General features: G+C 24.6%; 2 protein-coding genes across 2 annotated transcripts; both read left to right on the forward strand.

Annotated features, from left to right (window-relative positions):
- Window positions 1–2,137: 2,137 nt before the first annotated feature.
- Dip-C (dipeptidase C) lies at window positions 2,138–12,290 on the forward strand. Its single transcript, XM_017912098.1, has 9 exons — window positions 2,138–2,355; window positions 4,086–4,284; window positions 4,356–4,595; window positions 5,937–5,998; window positions 6,072–6,116; window positions 10,175–10,444; window positions 10,593–11,037; window positions 11,263–11,414; window positions 12,116–12,290. The coding sequence occupies exons 1-9, from the start codon at window positions 2,321–2,323 to the stop codon at window positions 12,219–12,221; spliced, it is 1,554 nt and encodes a 517-aa protein (XP_017767587.1). The 5' UTR covers window positions 2,138–2,320; the 3' UTR covers window positions 12,222–12,290.
- LOC108556132 (uncharacterized) lies at window positions 7,758–9,926 on the forward strand. The gene has a single exon (XM_017912097.1). The coding sequence runs from the start codon at window positions 7,758–7,760 to the stop codon at window positions 9,924–9,926; it is 2,169 nt and encodes a 722-aa protein (XP_017767586.1).
- Window positions 12,291–18,709: the final 6,419 nt, after the last annotated feature.

Below are 18,709 nucleotides of genomic sequence, written 5' to 3' on the forward strand. Positions count from 1 at the left end.
AGACACTTTATATCTGAAGATACTATAGGGACATTGTAATATCTTGCATGATACCGATTAAAAGCGGTAATCTTCGAATAATAAGAACTGAAAAGAAGTAGTTGAATCACTAAGAAATTTATCTGAAGTTACTTGTAATATATCATACTTAACTATTTTGTTTGCTTTTAAACAATGTTCATTTTTATACTCGCATAAGTATATCTTTATTTCAATGGTTTTAATGCGAAACTGATATCGAACATAATACAGTAATATTAATATAATGTAAAAAAAGTAATTTTCAAATGTTTCTAAAAATATTTCACTTTTCTATTTTTATTATTAACAAATTTTTTATATGTAGTTTATGAATGATGATAACACTATACTTACATACCGATCAATTGTTCGAGTTACCTTTAAGTGTGATTATGAGAATTAGCTTATTTATCGGTGATTGATATTTGTTTTACTGACTCCACTTACAGATACGATTACGTAATGAAAGTACTGTCGCCGTGACATGAAAGAATAAAAGTAGAAAGTTACAGAAAAAAACTTTGCGTGTTTCAATTTATCTATTACGTTCATTGATACTGCTATAAAATATATCTAGTAATGAATCTTGAATTGTTTATCGATATATAAAAAATTTAAAGGAAAAGACTGCGATAACTCGACGTTTTAAACAATGAATGTAGCTGGATTGAAACGTTTGCGTCACCTCTTAGAAATAGATGATAACGGAAATCGTTATATATAAACAACGTACGTGATTATAAATACTTATAGTTAAAATTATTCTGTCTGTCACAAATAGTAATGTGGGCATTTGTATGAGTACGAGCACATGTTATCAGTTACGTTTCGTGACGTTTGTTTTTAATTAGGTACTCGAAAGTAACTAGCAATTTCCAAGCGAACCGTCAAGTTGGTGACGATTTCTCGATTCTTCGTGTATAATTATGAACAGAAAGTACGAGTAAATAATTAATAATCAAAAGCTAAAGTAACGTGTCCGTATAAAAACACGTTTCAAAGTAGTCAGTCATGTGATCCAGTTGCATATAATTATGTGATCACGTAGTAGATTTCTTTATTTAAAAATCAAAGTTAGTTACACTATAGTGAAGAAGAGATATTCCAATATATACACATCAGATAATATTATAATAAGCGATAAGGATTTACAAAATTAACATTGAAAATCTTTAATTCATTACTATTATAAATATGTATCTATTTCGAATATTTGCCATTAGTATAAAATAAACTTTTAGTGTACAAGTTTCTTTTTTTGTTAAAAATTTATTAAATATACAATTTTGTATCTAATTATTTGAGTAATTTTTTTTATTTTTCATAAATACAGAATACTGATAACATTAAACATCTTGAATATTTTTGGAAGTTACATTTTTGTACTTAAATTTAATTTATATAATATATTTCTAAATGAATCAACTAGATATGTATGTATCGAAATCTAATAGTAATGAGTCATCTTAACCTAACCCAAACCGTTAATTGAAAATGTAGGATACCAAACACGTAATTGAATTCTAAGATTAAATTTAAAAAATGTTGAGTCATTCATTATTGTCATTTAAATCACGAATAATTGCAATTTATTTCGAATTCAGGTTTCATTCATCAATTATAATATAGTAATTTTTGATTTTTTTTTGCTTGATTTAAATTTATATTTTATATAACAAGTTCGATGTATGACATACAAATACATATGTAGTGATAATAAATGACCAATCACTCCATATCGTTACGCAGCAAGTTGAAAACATTGGTTGATTGAAATCAGAGCTGCCAGGCGTGCGCTACATTCCCCTACATTCAGCGCGAAAATAGGAGAAAAGGACTAGGAGTGGGGAACGATGTAGTGTGGGCGTGGGGATGGAGATCCGATAAATGCAACGCAATACGTCTGACGTTCTGTCAGTATGGTTTACACGCTCATATCACCTATTAAAGAACATATCCCCACCTTCATGACATATCCGCCGTGTTAACAGATGTGTGATGCGGGATATGGACGATGTCATTCCTCACTTCTAGTCGTTTTCTCTCGCTTTCGTGTTAAAAGTAGGGGAATGTAGCGTACGCCTGGCAGCTCTGGTTAAAATTCATCACGTGATTCCTCTAGACGCAGATAAAAGATAATAAATTAGGTCATGAATTGTGCATTCTTGTAAAAAGTGATTTATAAGTATCAACGAAATTTTCGTAGTTTGAACATTGTACAAGTCATTGATTACGTTACCAAAACATTATTCCTCTAGTGTCGTAAGAAAATTGTACTACTCTATTGCCAGATCGACATATGACAGAAAGTAACATGGCGGAAACTACACATTCGTATGTATAGATAATTTATCGACTGTTATTATATCGCTATTATTAAATAGGAACTGATTGTTGTTAAATATAAATATATAATTATCATAATGTTATAAACAAATTATTTATTTGTTGTATTCCATATACTTCGTTGTTTATTCCTCATTCTTTGTATTGTTATATCTTTCTCGACTCCGTTCCTTACTGTATTGCATAAATATCTTTATATCATGTTATTGTTCAAGTGCTTTATTAATTGTATTGTAACGATTTATTATTATTATAATAAATAAAATATCTCTAATGTTACATTATAAACTTTTAATCTTATATCTCGTCAAATTTTGAGGTTATGCAGAAAGTAAATTCGTTCTGCGCACGTACATATGTATGAATGTCATATGCGGAAATTGTTTTATTACATGTTAAACAGATAAAATAATATTAATATCAGTCTTAACTTATAATTGATATCATTGAATTATAAATTATTGCATTAAATGAGTTTATTAATTTTTTAAATTTTGTATTTTTTATAACATTATATTGGAAAGAATATAGTGAATAACGAATGTATTTTTGTAAATGAAAAAGAGGTAATCCGTAATTATATAAATAAATATATTTACTTTTATATATCTTTTTAGTTCTAATTTGATTATCATTTAATTAATTTTAATGTATAAACTTTATATTACATATTATAGATAACTGAGTATGGATGACTAAATGCTGATAAGCGATATTAATGTTATTTTAAAACAGATAACAAGTCCTACAAGATATTATAGCTAAAATATTTAGTACAAAGTACTTCAAAGTATTAATTAAAATTCTAATGCTTTGGAATTTGTAACCAATATTTTTTTTTTCTGTAATAAAATGCGTTATAAGTACAATAAAAATTAAAAGTATATTTTAGGACAATTATAATTGAGTAAAAGAAGTATTTAAATTTTTATTTTCATCAAAGAATTTCAAAATTTATTGTAATTATTAAAATTATAAAAAAATTGTATATATATTGAATAAATTTAATAGTGAATGATTTTCATTGTATTTTTTAATTATCTCTCTTTCCTAAGATTATATCTTTGTTAATGAAGACAAGACATATCTTGTTTAAATGTAGTACTTTGCAAATATATAGTCTTATTGTTAATATTATTTATTACTATAAAAATCTTTTACATACTTTACGTATTTATTTCTGTATCATTGTTACAATCTTAACCAGAAATTGAACGTACAAACATGTTCAACTTCGTTATCTTTTCTTGTTTATAATTAAGATATTTTGAGATGGAGAGAATTGTATAACATAAAGATCGGAACAAAATACAATAAATAGAATAAAATAAAATAATGTATTGAAAATAAAAAATGTTTAAATACTGAAAAGGCTATTAAATAACAATTTGTTATTTATTTCTTTTATGTTTTCAATAAATTAATCTGATTATAATATGTGAATATAGTATTTTTAAAGTATTCAATTCAAAAGACAATTTTGAAAGCTTTATTAATTGTGGTATTAATAATATAATTAACAAATAATTATATATATATTATATAACATGATATATAATATCATAAATGATATTTATTTTTAAATATTCCATATTTCTCACGTTTTGTGATAAGTGTTATTTAATTTTCAAAGAAGTATTAAATTACAAAACTTCTTACTAATTTAGTTTTAAATAATTTTTTATTACTATTTGATAAATATAAAAATATTATTTTAGGAATAAAGTAGAATCTTACTTTCAAAGGGGAAATAGTACTTTGAAAGTACCTATGTCCCTGTTCAGAAATAACCGAAAAAGATTAGTCGCACGTGTTAAAGCGCATGCAAAAGTACCAGCCACAGGCACTTTTATTATTCTTCAAGGAGGAGTTGAAATTCCGTTTAATGACACAGATATATCGTGGCCATTCAGGCAGGTAAATACATTTGTTAGTTGTATACTATATTAATTCATTACAAATGTTTTATGGTGTAATTTTTTTGCCAGGAATCATTTTTTCAATGGTGTTTTGGTGTTGAAGAGCCAGGATGTTATGGTGCTCTTGATTTAAAGACTGAAGCATCTATTTTGTTTGTGCCACGATTACCAGCAGAATATGCAGTTTGGGAAGGAAAATTATATACTTTAGAGGAGTTTAGACAGAGATATGCTGTAGATGAAGTTTACTATACCGATGAGATTGCTAAAATTTTTAAATCAAAACAAGCAGCTCTTTTGCTTACTTTGGTAATTTTAATTTCAAATAAATACTTTTCTTTTTCATATATCTTTATGGAAATCCACAATGTAGTCTTATCCTTATGGAAAAATTCTAACTTTTGTGATCTATGGTCTATCAAATCATTGAAGATTTAAGTTTAAACTATTTTGATCAAATTTTCACTAATTATTTTCCTAAATAATTCGATTATATAACTTTTTGTAGATGTTTTAGAAAGAAAGTTACATGACGAGTAAAAAGTTGTACTAAAATTACTAAATGGCAATTATTTTTTCCTAATATAGTGCTATTTACTAGATCTTTATATGTTCAGCAAATTTTGTGTTAGAAAAAATATTATTAAATTTATTGTTTTAGATCTTAATAAAATGGATCAAGTCAGATGAAAATACATAATTAATTATTTAATTATTACAGAAATAGAAATTAGTTTATTCAATTACAATAAAATATTATTCAGTGAGATTATTCAAAAGACTTACATCTTTAGAATTGGTAATAAAAAGAGATAATTTTATACGATTTTTTCGGTTGCGGTTTCCTAAAAGATATATACACCCAAAAGCTAGTTTTATTAAAAACACGCTTTCTATCGCTTGAAAATATACATTGAAATATATCATTTATCTTAATCCCATTAAAGAGTATTAAAAAATTATGATGAGATAAATATTCATATAAAACATGTATTCCGGTATAGGACTTGGTGTCCGATGTGTAACTTATATGTTGTTTAATGGAAACAAAGATCAATAATTAAAACAGATAAACAAGATTAATCATTATTAAAAGTAGTTCTGAAAATATTAATTTCTTATGAAATATCAATTATTTGAAATTTCAATCATCATATTGTAATTTATCATTAATTAATAATTATTATAATTATTTAATATAATTATTATAAAATAATTATATTAATATTAAATAATAAAATTATAAAATACTTTTTGTAATTAAGTAATTTTTCTCTAAAATAGCTAAAAAGTATAGAAGAAAATTTTACATAAAAATACATAATCCTATACAGAATTTAAATGTAAATTTTCAGCTAAATCAATGCAATTATCATTGTAATATTGTTCATTTCGTTTTTGAAAATATTAGTTAAAAAAAAAATATTTACAATTTTCATTGAAGCTTTTATCAGAGAAGTTTTAAGACTTCATAAACTAATTATTTTAAAGAATTTTCATGTTAAACTTCATATAGATATTTCAAGTGATTATGTTTTCGAATGAAAACGATTTAAATATATCGTTTTTTTTAAATATTATTTACATATATGTAGTCCCTTCAATAAACCTAATTTCGTAGAAGTATTTATACTTTATTTATATTTTTAGAGTGGTCAAAATAGTGATAGTGGTTTACAGACAAAAGAAGCAATTTTTGATGGTATTAACGAGTGAGTACTAGTTTACAATATTTTTCTTTTTATAGTATGCAGGGCTTTTTGCTTATACTTCGTTATTTTGCAGATTTAAAGTAAACAATACGATTTTATACCCAGAAATGTGTGAATGGTAAGTGTCACAAAATTAAAGCTAATTATTCATTGACTATTTTGTTTATCTTGTATATATTTCTTTATATTTCTATATTTGTTTATATTTGATAGCAGAAAGAAATGTTTTAGTAAAAAATTATCCAATTCTGTAATACAAATAGTATTATAAATGATTTGAAGCTTCAAACTCATTTTTTTCAAGATCTTGTTGTTTTTCTACTTTCTTGCAGTAGCAATGTGTCTTGATTATTACATTGTACTAGTTAAAAACTGTGTAATACATAGATTTTTAGAAGGAGGTAAATATGATAATTAAAGGAAAATAAAACGTGTTCTTTCTGAGAACATAATAATTATTGGATGAATCAATTGTAAATGGGTTGTAATTTGTTACCTGATTACTAGATATCAAACCATTTCTTGTTTCTTACAAACACACACACAAAAGTCAGGTGTACATTGAGATTCTGATTCTGCTAGAAAATATATAAGAAAAGATTTTAAATGTATACATTGCATGTATACATATTTCTTGATTATAAATATGAAAAAACCTACTTATTGCACTAAAAACATATATTTTCAGTAAAAATCTTTTTAAAAGTAGTTAAAAGTTGCTAAAAGTTATTTTAAATATCTTTTAAAATAAAAATTTCGCACAAAAGTACAAAATTTTGAACTTCCATTGTTCTCGGGTTATCATAGTTTATTTGCATTAAAAGAGATTTGAAAGTCAAAATAACATAAATATATCTGAATTACTACATGTATCTAAACCAAATCATTTTTAACAATATTATACTGTCGTAGTATTTAAACAGCCAATTTTTTTCTGTATCAAAATGACAAAAATGTAACAAACAACAAAATAAACAAAACATTGTGCGTGTAAAAGATAATTTGATAATGAATGTTAAAAAAAGTAATAATAACGTATCAAATTCTAATGGTTAATAATATTAAAAATTTTTGAACTCAGTATTTAACCTAATCAATGTATTTGATAAATATATGTGCAAATATATGTACTATACAGTACAAACTCCGTTTGGTTTAAACTATTTGTACACTTCAAGTTCTTTCATTTTATTAAATATTATTATAAAAATATATTAATTCAATAAAATGAATTAAGTAACAGATTTGAAAGTAGATATTTATATCGTATTGTAAAATAGCACAAATAACATAAACTATGGAAATAAATTATTAATTTTATAAAGAATATAAATTAAGAAAGAGATCGAAAATATTTTTATATAATAAATGTTTTGAATTTACTTTGTTAATGGAATTGATATAATTTCGTAAAATATGTAAAATTTTTAAAAATAGTGTCGGTATCGAAATTGTATAATTGTCGATTTATTATATCGATATATATCGTTCTAATTACTTTCTGTACGTTTGTCACAAGTCTTTTATATGAAGCATTTTAATAATGGCTTTTTAATTCTAAAATCGTTAAATTAAAAGTATCATTCAAGACAAGTTCAAAATATAAGTTTTAATCATTGTATTCGTTTTAATACAAACCAAACAGTTTTACTGTTCTTTATGAAAGACATCACTTGCTGCTTCATTTTTTCACATCATAATTAAAGAAGGTACATGAAATAAAGCACAAAGGATTTATTTTTAAACCTAATCTTATTAGATGCTTCTATGCTCTATACAGATGATACTAACTGGTCATGCATGGGCAAAGTTTTTAATGCGTATGCATCCCACTGCTATAATTTCTAAACTTACTAAACGATGGTATGAATCAAATTCTGGGAAATGCATTGGACAACAAAATATAACACAAACAAGCATTTTTATAGAAGAAGGATTAGAAATACAAGAAGTGCCATTAATTGTTAGAAAAATCAAAGATATTGAAACAATATGTAACAGTAAAGATAAAAAAAGTATTTCTGCTTTTAATAATCGTTACAAGGATCCTGATGTATCTAAGAAGAATGATTCTCTTACATATAATATTGAAAAGAACACTAATTCCAAGAATAACACTAATGTGAAGAATATTCCATTAAATCAAAGAATAGATATTGAAACAGATGAAGGAACTGCAATATTATTTTGTTCAGATCTTGACTGTTTCAAAAATATAGATTTAGAAGAGACATTGCAGGGATTACAACTGATTAATGCAACTAGTGGTGTATATTCCATGTTAGAGAACAAGATATCACAGGAAATAAATTGTAGAGTAGCTTTAGAAGGATTAAAGAAAGTTATAGATTTAGAAAATAATTGGTTTAAACAAAAGTCTAATAAAATGCAAAAAAATAGGCAGTTTGAGGTTGATAATGGTACTAGAGACATGATAATGAAACAACTGATTAAATTAATTATTAATAGTAATGATGCTGAGATGATAGTTCAAGGACTGATAGCTCTAAAAAAAGATAAAGTTAGTCCAGCTAGAAATATATATAGAGACTTGATGTGTGATGAAGCATTAAGTCGATCAACAGATGGAGAATTTTCACCTGCACAATTAATAAATTTAATAAAGATTTTATCATCTTATAAGGATTCTAAATATCGTAAATCAATAGATAATTTATGGGTGGGTATTTTGCTTCAAGAACATAAAATTAATGCATACACATTAGTAGCATTATTCAAAACATTAAAGCATTTTAATCAGAGTAAAAATATGGTAAAACTTATTCTTGAAAGAAAGTTCTCTGAATGTTGGTTAGAAGTAACAGGTACACAAATTGCAGAGATATTAGATTGTTTTCATGATGATGTTTCTGCGATGAGATGTTTAACAAGTGCTAGTAAGTGGACAAGTGTGAACATGAATACATCTAGTGAAAAAGATTTAATAAATTTTATACACAGTTTACATGTAAAAGATTATATTGATAACAGAATTGAAAGCATGTTACAAAATTATTTGATATCTAAAGCATCACAAATTAATAATTCAAAATTAATAGCAACAATTATGGATTATTGTAAGAATTTACAGGTCAGAAATGAATGCATTCTGTCAGAGTGTGGTAAATACTTTATGAAACATGCTATGAATATATCAACTTCTTTATTGCCATCTATTGTTACACCATTTGGATTTTTATATATGCAACCACCAAATAAGATAGAATTTTGGAAAACTTTTGATAATGTGTTATCAGCAAAATTTCATGATTTAAAATTAGATGATGCTTTAGATATTCTTCTTTCCTGTACTTATTTAGAAAAATATCCTATACAATTTTTTGATGAAATATTTATTTCACAATTACTACATAAAATTCATTTAAGAAATCATTCTGGTTTCTTTAATCGTATAAAAAATAAATTGAAATTATTGGATGCTACCATGTTTTTAGAGTCTAAAGAATACCAATCTTTATATTTTCCTATAAGAAGAATAGAGAAACCTTTATTTTTAGATGCTCGAATTAGAAAAACAGTAAATATAATATATCAACCATTGGCATCTTTAGTAGGAGGAGAACAAAAATTAAGTAAAACTGTGATTTTAAATCGATTACCACCTATAAATTTTTATGTTCTTGACATTCTGATACACCCCCATATGATGTCAACATCATTATTTCATTTGAATTTAGAACAAGAGAAAAATGTGAACATTGCAGTTTTTATTTATTTACCAGAATATTACTGTAGAAATACACATCACTTAATAGGGCCTCAAATAATGAGAAAAAGACATATTAAAAAATTAGGTTTTAAAATTATGACATTAGATTACATAGCAATACAAGAATTCTGGAATGAATCTACTAAATTATCGTCTTATTTGTTGGAAAGATTACATTCCACAGAGGATGCTTTATAATAGGAGCAACAAGAATATAAAATATAAATTTCTCTATTTTTGATAGAAATTGTAAAAGTAATCCAATAAAATACATTGTACAATGTACAGAATAAAAATTTTTGCAGATGAAAGCTGAATAATTTTTTATAAAATAATGACTGAAAATGATTAAAAGCTATTACATGATTTATTGTTTGATAATTATATAATGATTATAAACTAAAATATAAGTTATATAAAATTATATTTAAATTTTTCCTTTATAGTCGAGTTATAAAATCTCCACAAGAAATTGAGGTATTGGAATATGTGATTAAAATAAGTTCTGATGCTCATAAGTCTATTATGCGTATGATAAAACCAGGAGTTGCAGAATTTCAAATGGAAGCAGCTTTTATGCATTATGTGTATTCTGTGGGAGGCTGTAGACATGTATCCTATACTTGTATTTGTGGATCTGGACATAATGCATCTATATTGCATTATGGACATGCTGGTGCTCCCAACAATAAAATTATAAATGATGGTGATATGTGGTAAGTTTTTATATAACTCTTGTAATTTTTGTTTTTGTAATTTTGAGTTCAGTTTTGATTCAAATTAATTTAATTTTTTTCACAAATGGTACATTTTGCTCTGCTTTTGATATTGATTGCAAACTAATATTTTTTTGTATTACATAAGCCTTTTTGACATGGGTGGAAATTACTGTGGATATGCAGCAGATATTACATGCAGTTTTCCAGTCAATGGAAAATTTACAGAAGATCAAAAAATGATATATAATGCAGTATTGGCTGCTCGTAATGCAGTAATGAATGCTGCGAAACCAAATGTTGCATGGACAGATATGCATCTTCTAGCAAACAAGACCATGTTAACATCATTAAAAACTGGTAGTCTGCTAGTAGGTGAAGTTGATGAAATGATAAAAGTAGGATTACATGAAGTTTTCCAGCCTCATGGTCTTGGACACCTTATGGGATTGGATGTCCATGATGTTGGTGGATATCTTCCAGGACATCCTGAACGTTCATCGGCTCCAGGGCTAAGAAAATTGAGAACCAGTCGTGTTTTACAACCTGGTATGGTTTTAACAATTGAACCAGGTTGCTATTTTATTGACTGTGTAAGTAGAAAAACTGTATTAGATTATAATAGAGGCAAATAACGTACTATATATTAAAACTGTTTAAATTTATAAAATTTTAACAACAGTGCAATGTTCTTATAATAGTAATATGTATTTTATATTTTTTAAATATTACTTTAATAAATTATATACTATTCAAATTAATTGTATTCATATTGTATATAAATGAAATTGATAAAAAATTTAATTAATATGTAATAGTTGTTAGATGCGGCATTAAAAGATCCAAAACAATCGAAGTTCATTATTGCTGAAAAATTGAAGAAATTCCGTGGTTGGGGTGGTGTTAGAATCGAAGATGATGTTCTTATAACAGAAACTGGTGTAAGAAATTTAACAGATGTGCCACGCACGTAAGTTTCGACGTATAATAATTTATAAATATGTTCCAATGCTTTTATTTGCAAATTTTAACTAAAGATATATGTATCTTAAATTGCAATTCAAAATAATAACAAATAAGTTACAGAAAATATGTCAATATTATATATATTATTTATATTATTTATGTTTTATACGCGTAAAATTATAAAATAACTTAATAACATATATAGTATCTAGAGTATAGCAATTATACAGATTATTAGTAGGTCATACCCAAATGTCTAGAAATAAGTAGTATTTATAATGTTTATATAAAATTTTGGCTATAGTTCTATATATTGTTGAATTGTTTTTTAATTTTATTGATATAATCTTAAGATCTTCCTCATGCTATACTTATTATATTATTTTAAATACATTAGTTTAATGCATATATTTTACTTGGTAAAATTTTCAAATGTAAGAGTTTGGATACTTTTGTGAGTCATTGTTCTTTCAAAATATGAAAATAATAAATAATTTTTTGATAGTTATATTACGATTATGATTTATACATTAATATTTGTAAAATTATATGTAATTTTGAAAATTAAATATTTAGTAAGTATTTTATAATTGTTAATTAATTCTTAACATTAGTTAAAGAAAAAAGCGTATATGACAATTTATAAAATATTACATGTGAATAAATTTTTTGTAAAAGCATTAATAATGCATAATTTAATTATAGAGTTGAAGAAATAGAGAAATGGATGGCTGCTAGAAAAGAAGAAAATTCACCACAAACAAGAAAATTCAACAATGAAAACATATGTATGATGTATACGAGTGTTTAACTAAGAATTTTGTGCCAAGATCTACTGTTTACAGATTCTGTTCTTCATGATATGAGAACAGTTGTGATATGCCATGTAATGTTATAAAATATTTTTACATGCGTTCCTCATAGCGCATATAATGCAATATTTCGTATAAAACAAATATAAATCATTCCGTTATAAATTGTACGTAAAGAGAAACAAATAAAAAATATTCTTTATTACATGATGTAATATATCAATATTTTTACTCTTTCAAAAAAATTCGGTTCTCTTTTTTTATTAGAACTATTTATTATATATGACATGTATTATATATATTTAAAGTATTATTTAATCAAGTTAGAACAACAATTTTAAAAATTTGTAAAATATATATAAATACATAGCATCAAAAGTATTTAAATGTTTCAAGGAAAGATAAAATCTAGTATGTAAATTTCTCTCGTGAAAATTTCATTTCATTGAATATTTTCGTGAAACGAAAGAGGGCTGGAGGGGGACAGTGTCAAGTGTAACCTTGGATGCGATATCTTGCGTTTATTGAAAGGGAACTTGAGCGCTGTTATTATCGGGTATGGTGTTACAGTCGTGGTCGCGGTGTGATCGCGTGTGGTTCTATTCGCGAAGGTTTAGAAAACTGCGAATTAAGATGGTTGAAAGGACGCTAGTGTTGCTTTGTGTTGTTATCGTTCTATTATTCTTTACTAAATGATTTTCCACGAGATATGCATTAGAGGTACGTATATTTTCTAAATTATTTACAATTAGTATATAATTACATGCATAAATCGTGATCCTCAGTGCATTGTGCAGCAAAAATAAATTTACTATTCATAATTTCGCCAAAATTTTAAATAACTCGAAGCTAAATATTCTTGATAGAATGATGATAAATGGTAACAAAATTTATATGTACCTTCGGGAAATATATAACAGATGTGTGTCACTTACATATCACATACATATTATTTATGTTTTTATATGATCAAGTGAATTTCGTGTATAATGATATTTTTTTAGACAGAATGTTGATAAAATTTTCTTTCTTTTCGAAATTTAATTTATTTCGAGTAAAATTTCTGCAAAATTTATATTGTATATTTTAAATAATTTAACACCGAGCTTCAGATTACGATAGATGAAACGATATCGATAAATAGGATGCCGGTCGATATATAAAATTATTCATGACTTTTCTTGCGTTAAAAAAGGAACTGAAATTTAAAAAATGGAATTCAAATAAATATGCAATAATTATATAAAAATTTTAAATAGAAGTGGAGTGTTAATGTGATTTCCTTTTCTTTTTGGTATTATGAGATCCATTGTGCTTTGCTGTCGATGTGAAAAGCGAATGTAGAGTACTCGGTAATATGACCAGTCTTTCGAAAATTATAATACAATGTTGGATCTGATAAATTATAATGTACGATCAATGTCGATAACGCATCGATGAAAAATTAATAATCAACGATTGGGAATAAAAATTCAATACATAGTTGAAACGAAACGCAATTGATACAATACTAATCAAATTATTAATCTAAATGTTTGTTGCGATTACATAATTTCAATTAAATATTCTTAATTTATCTATTATAGTTATACGCATATAATAAATATCGAAAATTAGTGACTTTGAGATAATATATTTTGCAAGAATTTATTTTTGTTCCTTAATTTGTTTACATATAACAATTATGTAAGGAACAAAAATTACTAACAATTACTACTACAAAAATTCATACAATTAAAAATTCTTACGAAGAACATTTTAGTTTCCAAATGTAAATAATTTTATTTCGTTTATTATATTTTTATGCAACTTTTAAAAAATCATTATTTTATGCAATTTAAAAATAATAAGAGAAATTTGTAAAGTAAGTAAATGACTATAAAAATGGAAAATGAAGTTAGCAGAAATCCAGTTTATTATTAAAAATTTCATGGTAAAATATCAATAATTAATTGTAACGAAGGAACAAAGAAAAAGAGGAAAACTCGATAATTTAAAAAAATGAAAAAAATTCGATTAATTTTTCTGCGATGGAAAAATTCGATCACTAGTGATTTACAAGATTAAAGTATTTTATTTGAAATTTAAAAGTAGGGAATATCTAAATCTGAAACAAGCGAAAAAATATAATTCAAATCGATTTAGCGAATGACGTAAACACGTCATTCAACAAGAAAAACTGATACTGTCGTCAGCCATTTATCATTTCTTCCTCCCTTCCCAAATTATTATTTCGTGCGTACACGAAGTAAAGTTAATGAGAATGTACACTGTAGTTACAGTTGAGCAAAATTATCTGAATTAATTTATTCGCTTGTAAATTGTCAAAATGATTTCGTAAGAATTTTACATGGCATTAACATTGTACAAAAATTACTAAATGGCGATTATTTTTTCCTAATCTAGTGTTATTTACTAGATCTTTATATTTTTAGCAACTTTTTGTGTTAGAAAAAGTATTATTGAATTTATTTTTTTAGTCCTTAATAAAATGGATTAAGTTGGATGAAAATACATAATTAATTATTTAATTATTACAGAAATTGAAATTAGTTTATTCAATTACAATAAAATATTATTCAGTGAAAAATTATTCCAAAGACTTACATCTTCAGAATTGGCAATAAAAAAAGATAATTTTATATGATTTTTTCGGTTGCGATTTCTTAAAAGATATATACATCCAAAAAGCTAGTTTTATTGAAAACACGGTTTCTATATAGCTTGAAAGTATATATTTAAATATAAAATTTATTAATATTATATTTATTTATATGTAAAAAAAAAATATATATTATATATTAATATTATATTTATCTTAACCCCATCGAAGAGTATTAAAAAATAATAACGAGACAAATATTTATATAAAATATGTATTTCGATATAGGTCGTGGAGTACGATGTATAACTTATATGTGGTTAGGTTAGGTTAGGTTGAATTTATTCGTTTATAAATTGTCAAAATGATTTCATAAAGATTTTATAAAATCTTTTTATAAAAATTTCGGTATTTATGATCATTTCTGGTAGTTTTGAAGTATGCTATAATTTATTAGCAAATATTAAGTATTGAACGTCTTGGTATCAAATTTGACCCTGTGCACTTGAAGAAGTTTTTGCAGCAAGAAATAGCAATTGCTCAAATGTGATTTAATTATGTGATTTGATTATGGCTGGCTAAATTATGTGATTTGATTATGGCTGGCTAAATTATGGCTTTTTGATATTTAACAGGATTCTCATAATCGGTGGGGGACTTACGATTAGTAAAATTTTCCCCCAAATTTTCCATCAAAATTTATTAACAATAATTCACGTATACATTAATAATTAATAAAAATAATTGGTGTACGTGTATATAAAATGGTAATCAAATAATAACGTGTGAGGCATTTATAGTATTTATATATAGTATTTATATTTACTATTTATAGTATATTAGCAATTGTAGTATTACTATAAAATTGATGATACTTTTGACAATAGCATAGAAATAAATATATAAATTAACAAATAGAACTGTTTCGTTTCAGTATCTCATCTATTTTTATATAAATTATTATAAACTTAATATCGACTATGAATTTTCTGAATTTTGTTGATTGGTGATTAAAAGTTGTCTCTCGACGGTTTATAAAATTTTAATGTTAGATATAAATGACAAAAATGCACTTCTGACCGAAACTCTTCGAATGCTTATTAGTATTTCAAAAATGGGAGTGAAGTTATTATTATTTTAATAGTTACATTTTGTAGCTATTATTAGATAACTATTAAATCTAAAATTCGAATGAACTTATAGTTATAATATTTATATTGTTATTTTGTTTTACACTTATTATTAATTATAAAATAATTTAGGATTTAGAATGACATTAATTTTTGCTAAATTTTTCGAAAATATTTTCAACAGTTTTTATGAATTAATGATATTTTATTTAAAAATTGTAAATATTTCACGTGTACATATTTAATTTTTTCATCTTGGATATCTTTTTAAGATTTGAAATTGAATAATAGTTATTAATTATTGCTCATGAAGTATTCGAATTTTTACAAAGTTAAAGTGCTGCAAAGTATCGAAAAAAATAGATTTTGTCAAAATTTATTAAGGAACTATTTTGATTATATTATAAATTATTTTAATATTATTTGTTATTATTTTAATACTATTGATGATATTATTAATACTATCTTGATATTATTAATAATATTATTGGCATTATTTTATAATAATATTAATATTTTAATATTTTTAATACTAATTAATATTTCAAAATAATATTTTATTAAAATTATTTTAACGTTATTTTAATCCTTTTAATCATTCTAGTATTAACTATTCGTAGTCAAATGTATGTTCGTTATTTTATCTCGCAATCTTGTCGCTAGCACTACATTTGACGAGTTATTTTCAACGGTGCTTCGGAATTTAATTATATTTTCATATTTTTGCAACTGGTAACGTATCTGTATTAACATATTAGCAGTCAATGGTATTTTTTCGCTTTAACATCTTTCCAACAATTTCTCACCGATAAAGGAGTGAAAATGTCTTCTAATTTTACTGTCTAATTTTGCTTTTACTATATAGGGTGTTCAATTTTAATCTATCGTTTCAGTTTCAATTTCAATTTTGGAAGATATGGAAATTAGGAGAAGGAAATTCTTTTAGGGAGTTATAGGAAGCCAAATAAAGATCACTTGCGTTATATATAATGAATTAATCGGTGCTTTTTGTTATTCGTTATAAAAAAGGTAATAACTTATTTATGTCAAAAAACCATTAATTTAATACACCTACGTTTCTTGAAATGATTTTTGTTCCATAAAATAATGACAAATATCATGAAACAAACTCAATCGTATTGTTATTGAAAAATTCGTAAAATGATGTAATAAAAGAAATGAATTGACACGAATATTATTTTGCTATTATATAATGTATTATATATTGCTGTTATATATTATATTATATATTGTACATTATATTATATATTACTTGATATGTTATATTATATTATATTATCTTATAGTATATTATATTACATATTATGTTATATAGTCATCAATGTACTAAGTTTAAATTCCATATTATCGTATCAGAAATACTTACCGATTTAGAAGTAGATTATAGTCAGAAGTATTTACCGACACTAATTTCCGAAAAATAATGCAAGCAGGTGTTCATGATCAAGGCATCGTCTTTGAGAATTTGCTTACTTTTATTTTTTATATATTGCAATATCATATAATATAATATATAACAGAATTTATAATATATAATATAATATATAATAGAATTTATAATATATAATATAATATATAATAAACTATATAACATACTATATACTATACTATATAACATAATATGTAATATAATATAACGTACAATATTATATATAATATATTGTATAATAACAATATAATATGTGGTAATGGTTACATAGATTTTTAAATATACATGTGTTGGGATGAGTGGAACAAGTATGCATGGAAATGATGGAAATATCTAATGAATTCAGGTTATTATGATAAATGAGTATGCGTGTAATGACTGAGGTGTGTGTGAATTGTGTATATTAATGTAATGTATGAAAGAAGAAAAGAAAAGAGAGTGATTTGACATACGTCAGTTGCAATTTAGTATTAATAGAGAGAAGACGTGTGAGCATGTGATAGGGATAAAATAATTATATTTCAACCCAATATTTATATTTGATAATCTTCGTAATTAAATAAAGAATTGTTCTTATTGTTATTAAATTTCATCCACCACTAACATAATATTCGTGTTAATTCATTTCTTTTATTAAATCATTTCACGAATTCTTCAATAACAATACAATTGGATTCGTCTCATGAACTTTAATTATTTTATAGTATATTATAATATTTTTATAATATATTATATTATAAAAATTATAAAAATATATTATATTATAAAAATCATTTCAAAAAACGTAGGTTTATTAAATTAGTGGTTTTTAATATTATAAATTATGTTATATATTAGATTATATGATATTACAATAAATATAAAACAAAAGTAAGCAAATGCTCAAAGACGTTGCCCTGATCATGGACACAGCTTGTATTATTTTTAATATCTTAATACTTGTAAATATTTGTAATTGCGATAATATGAAATTTGAACTTATTTTACGAATACTTTAATAGGATTACGTATGTGTAAGATGATTTGGCTGAATTCGTCTCATTAGCTTTTATTATTTTATGAAAAGTGTCAACATGTGTCATTTAAAAACTCGTAGGTGCTAATAGGTACATTAATGTTACTTAAATCGATTAATGCATTGGAAAATATATGATTCTGTTTAAGAGTCAAGAGTAAGTAAACGATGTTCGCTTGACCTTAACGCCTCCACTTGGCAACAAACTGCTTGTATCTCACGATGGCCTCGTCAATCTTCTGTAATCACCTAAAAGCATTTTCTTCTACCTAGAGTACTTTTCTAAATTT

The sequence above is a fragment of the Eufriesea mexicana genome, unplaced genomic scaffold (assembly GCF_001483705.2).
Source record: "Eufriesea mexicana isolate 0111107269 unplaced genomic scaffold, ASM148370v2 scaffold325, whole genome shotgun sequence".
NCBI classification, from domain to species: Eukaryota; Metazoa; Arthropoda; class Insecta; order Hymenoptera; family Apidae; genus Eufriesea; species Eufriesea mexicana.

Coding starts and splice junctions, on each gene's coding strand:
- LOC108556132 (XM_017912097.1), top strand. CDS start 7,758: ATGCTTCTATGCTCTATACAGATGATACTAACTGGTCATGCATGGGCA.
- Dip-C (XM_017912098.1), top strand. CDS start 2,321: ATGACAGAAAGTAACATGGCGGAAACTACACATTC. Junction 6,117..10,174: donor TACCCAGAAATGTGTGAATG/GTAAGTGTCACA, acceptor TTTCCTTTATAG/TCGAGTTATAAAATCTCCAC. Junction 11,415..12,115: donor TTAACAGATGTGCCACGCAC/GTAAGTTTCGAC, acceptor ATTTAATTATAG/AGTTGAAGAAATAGAGAAAT.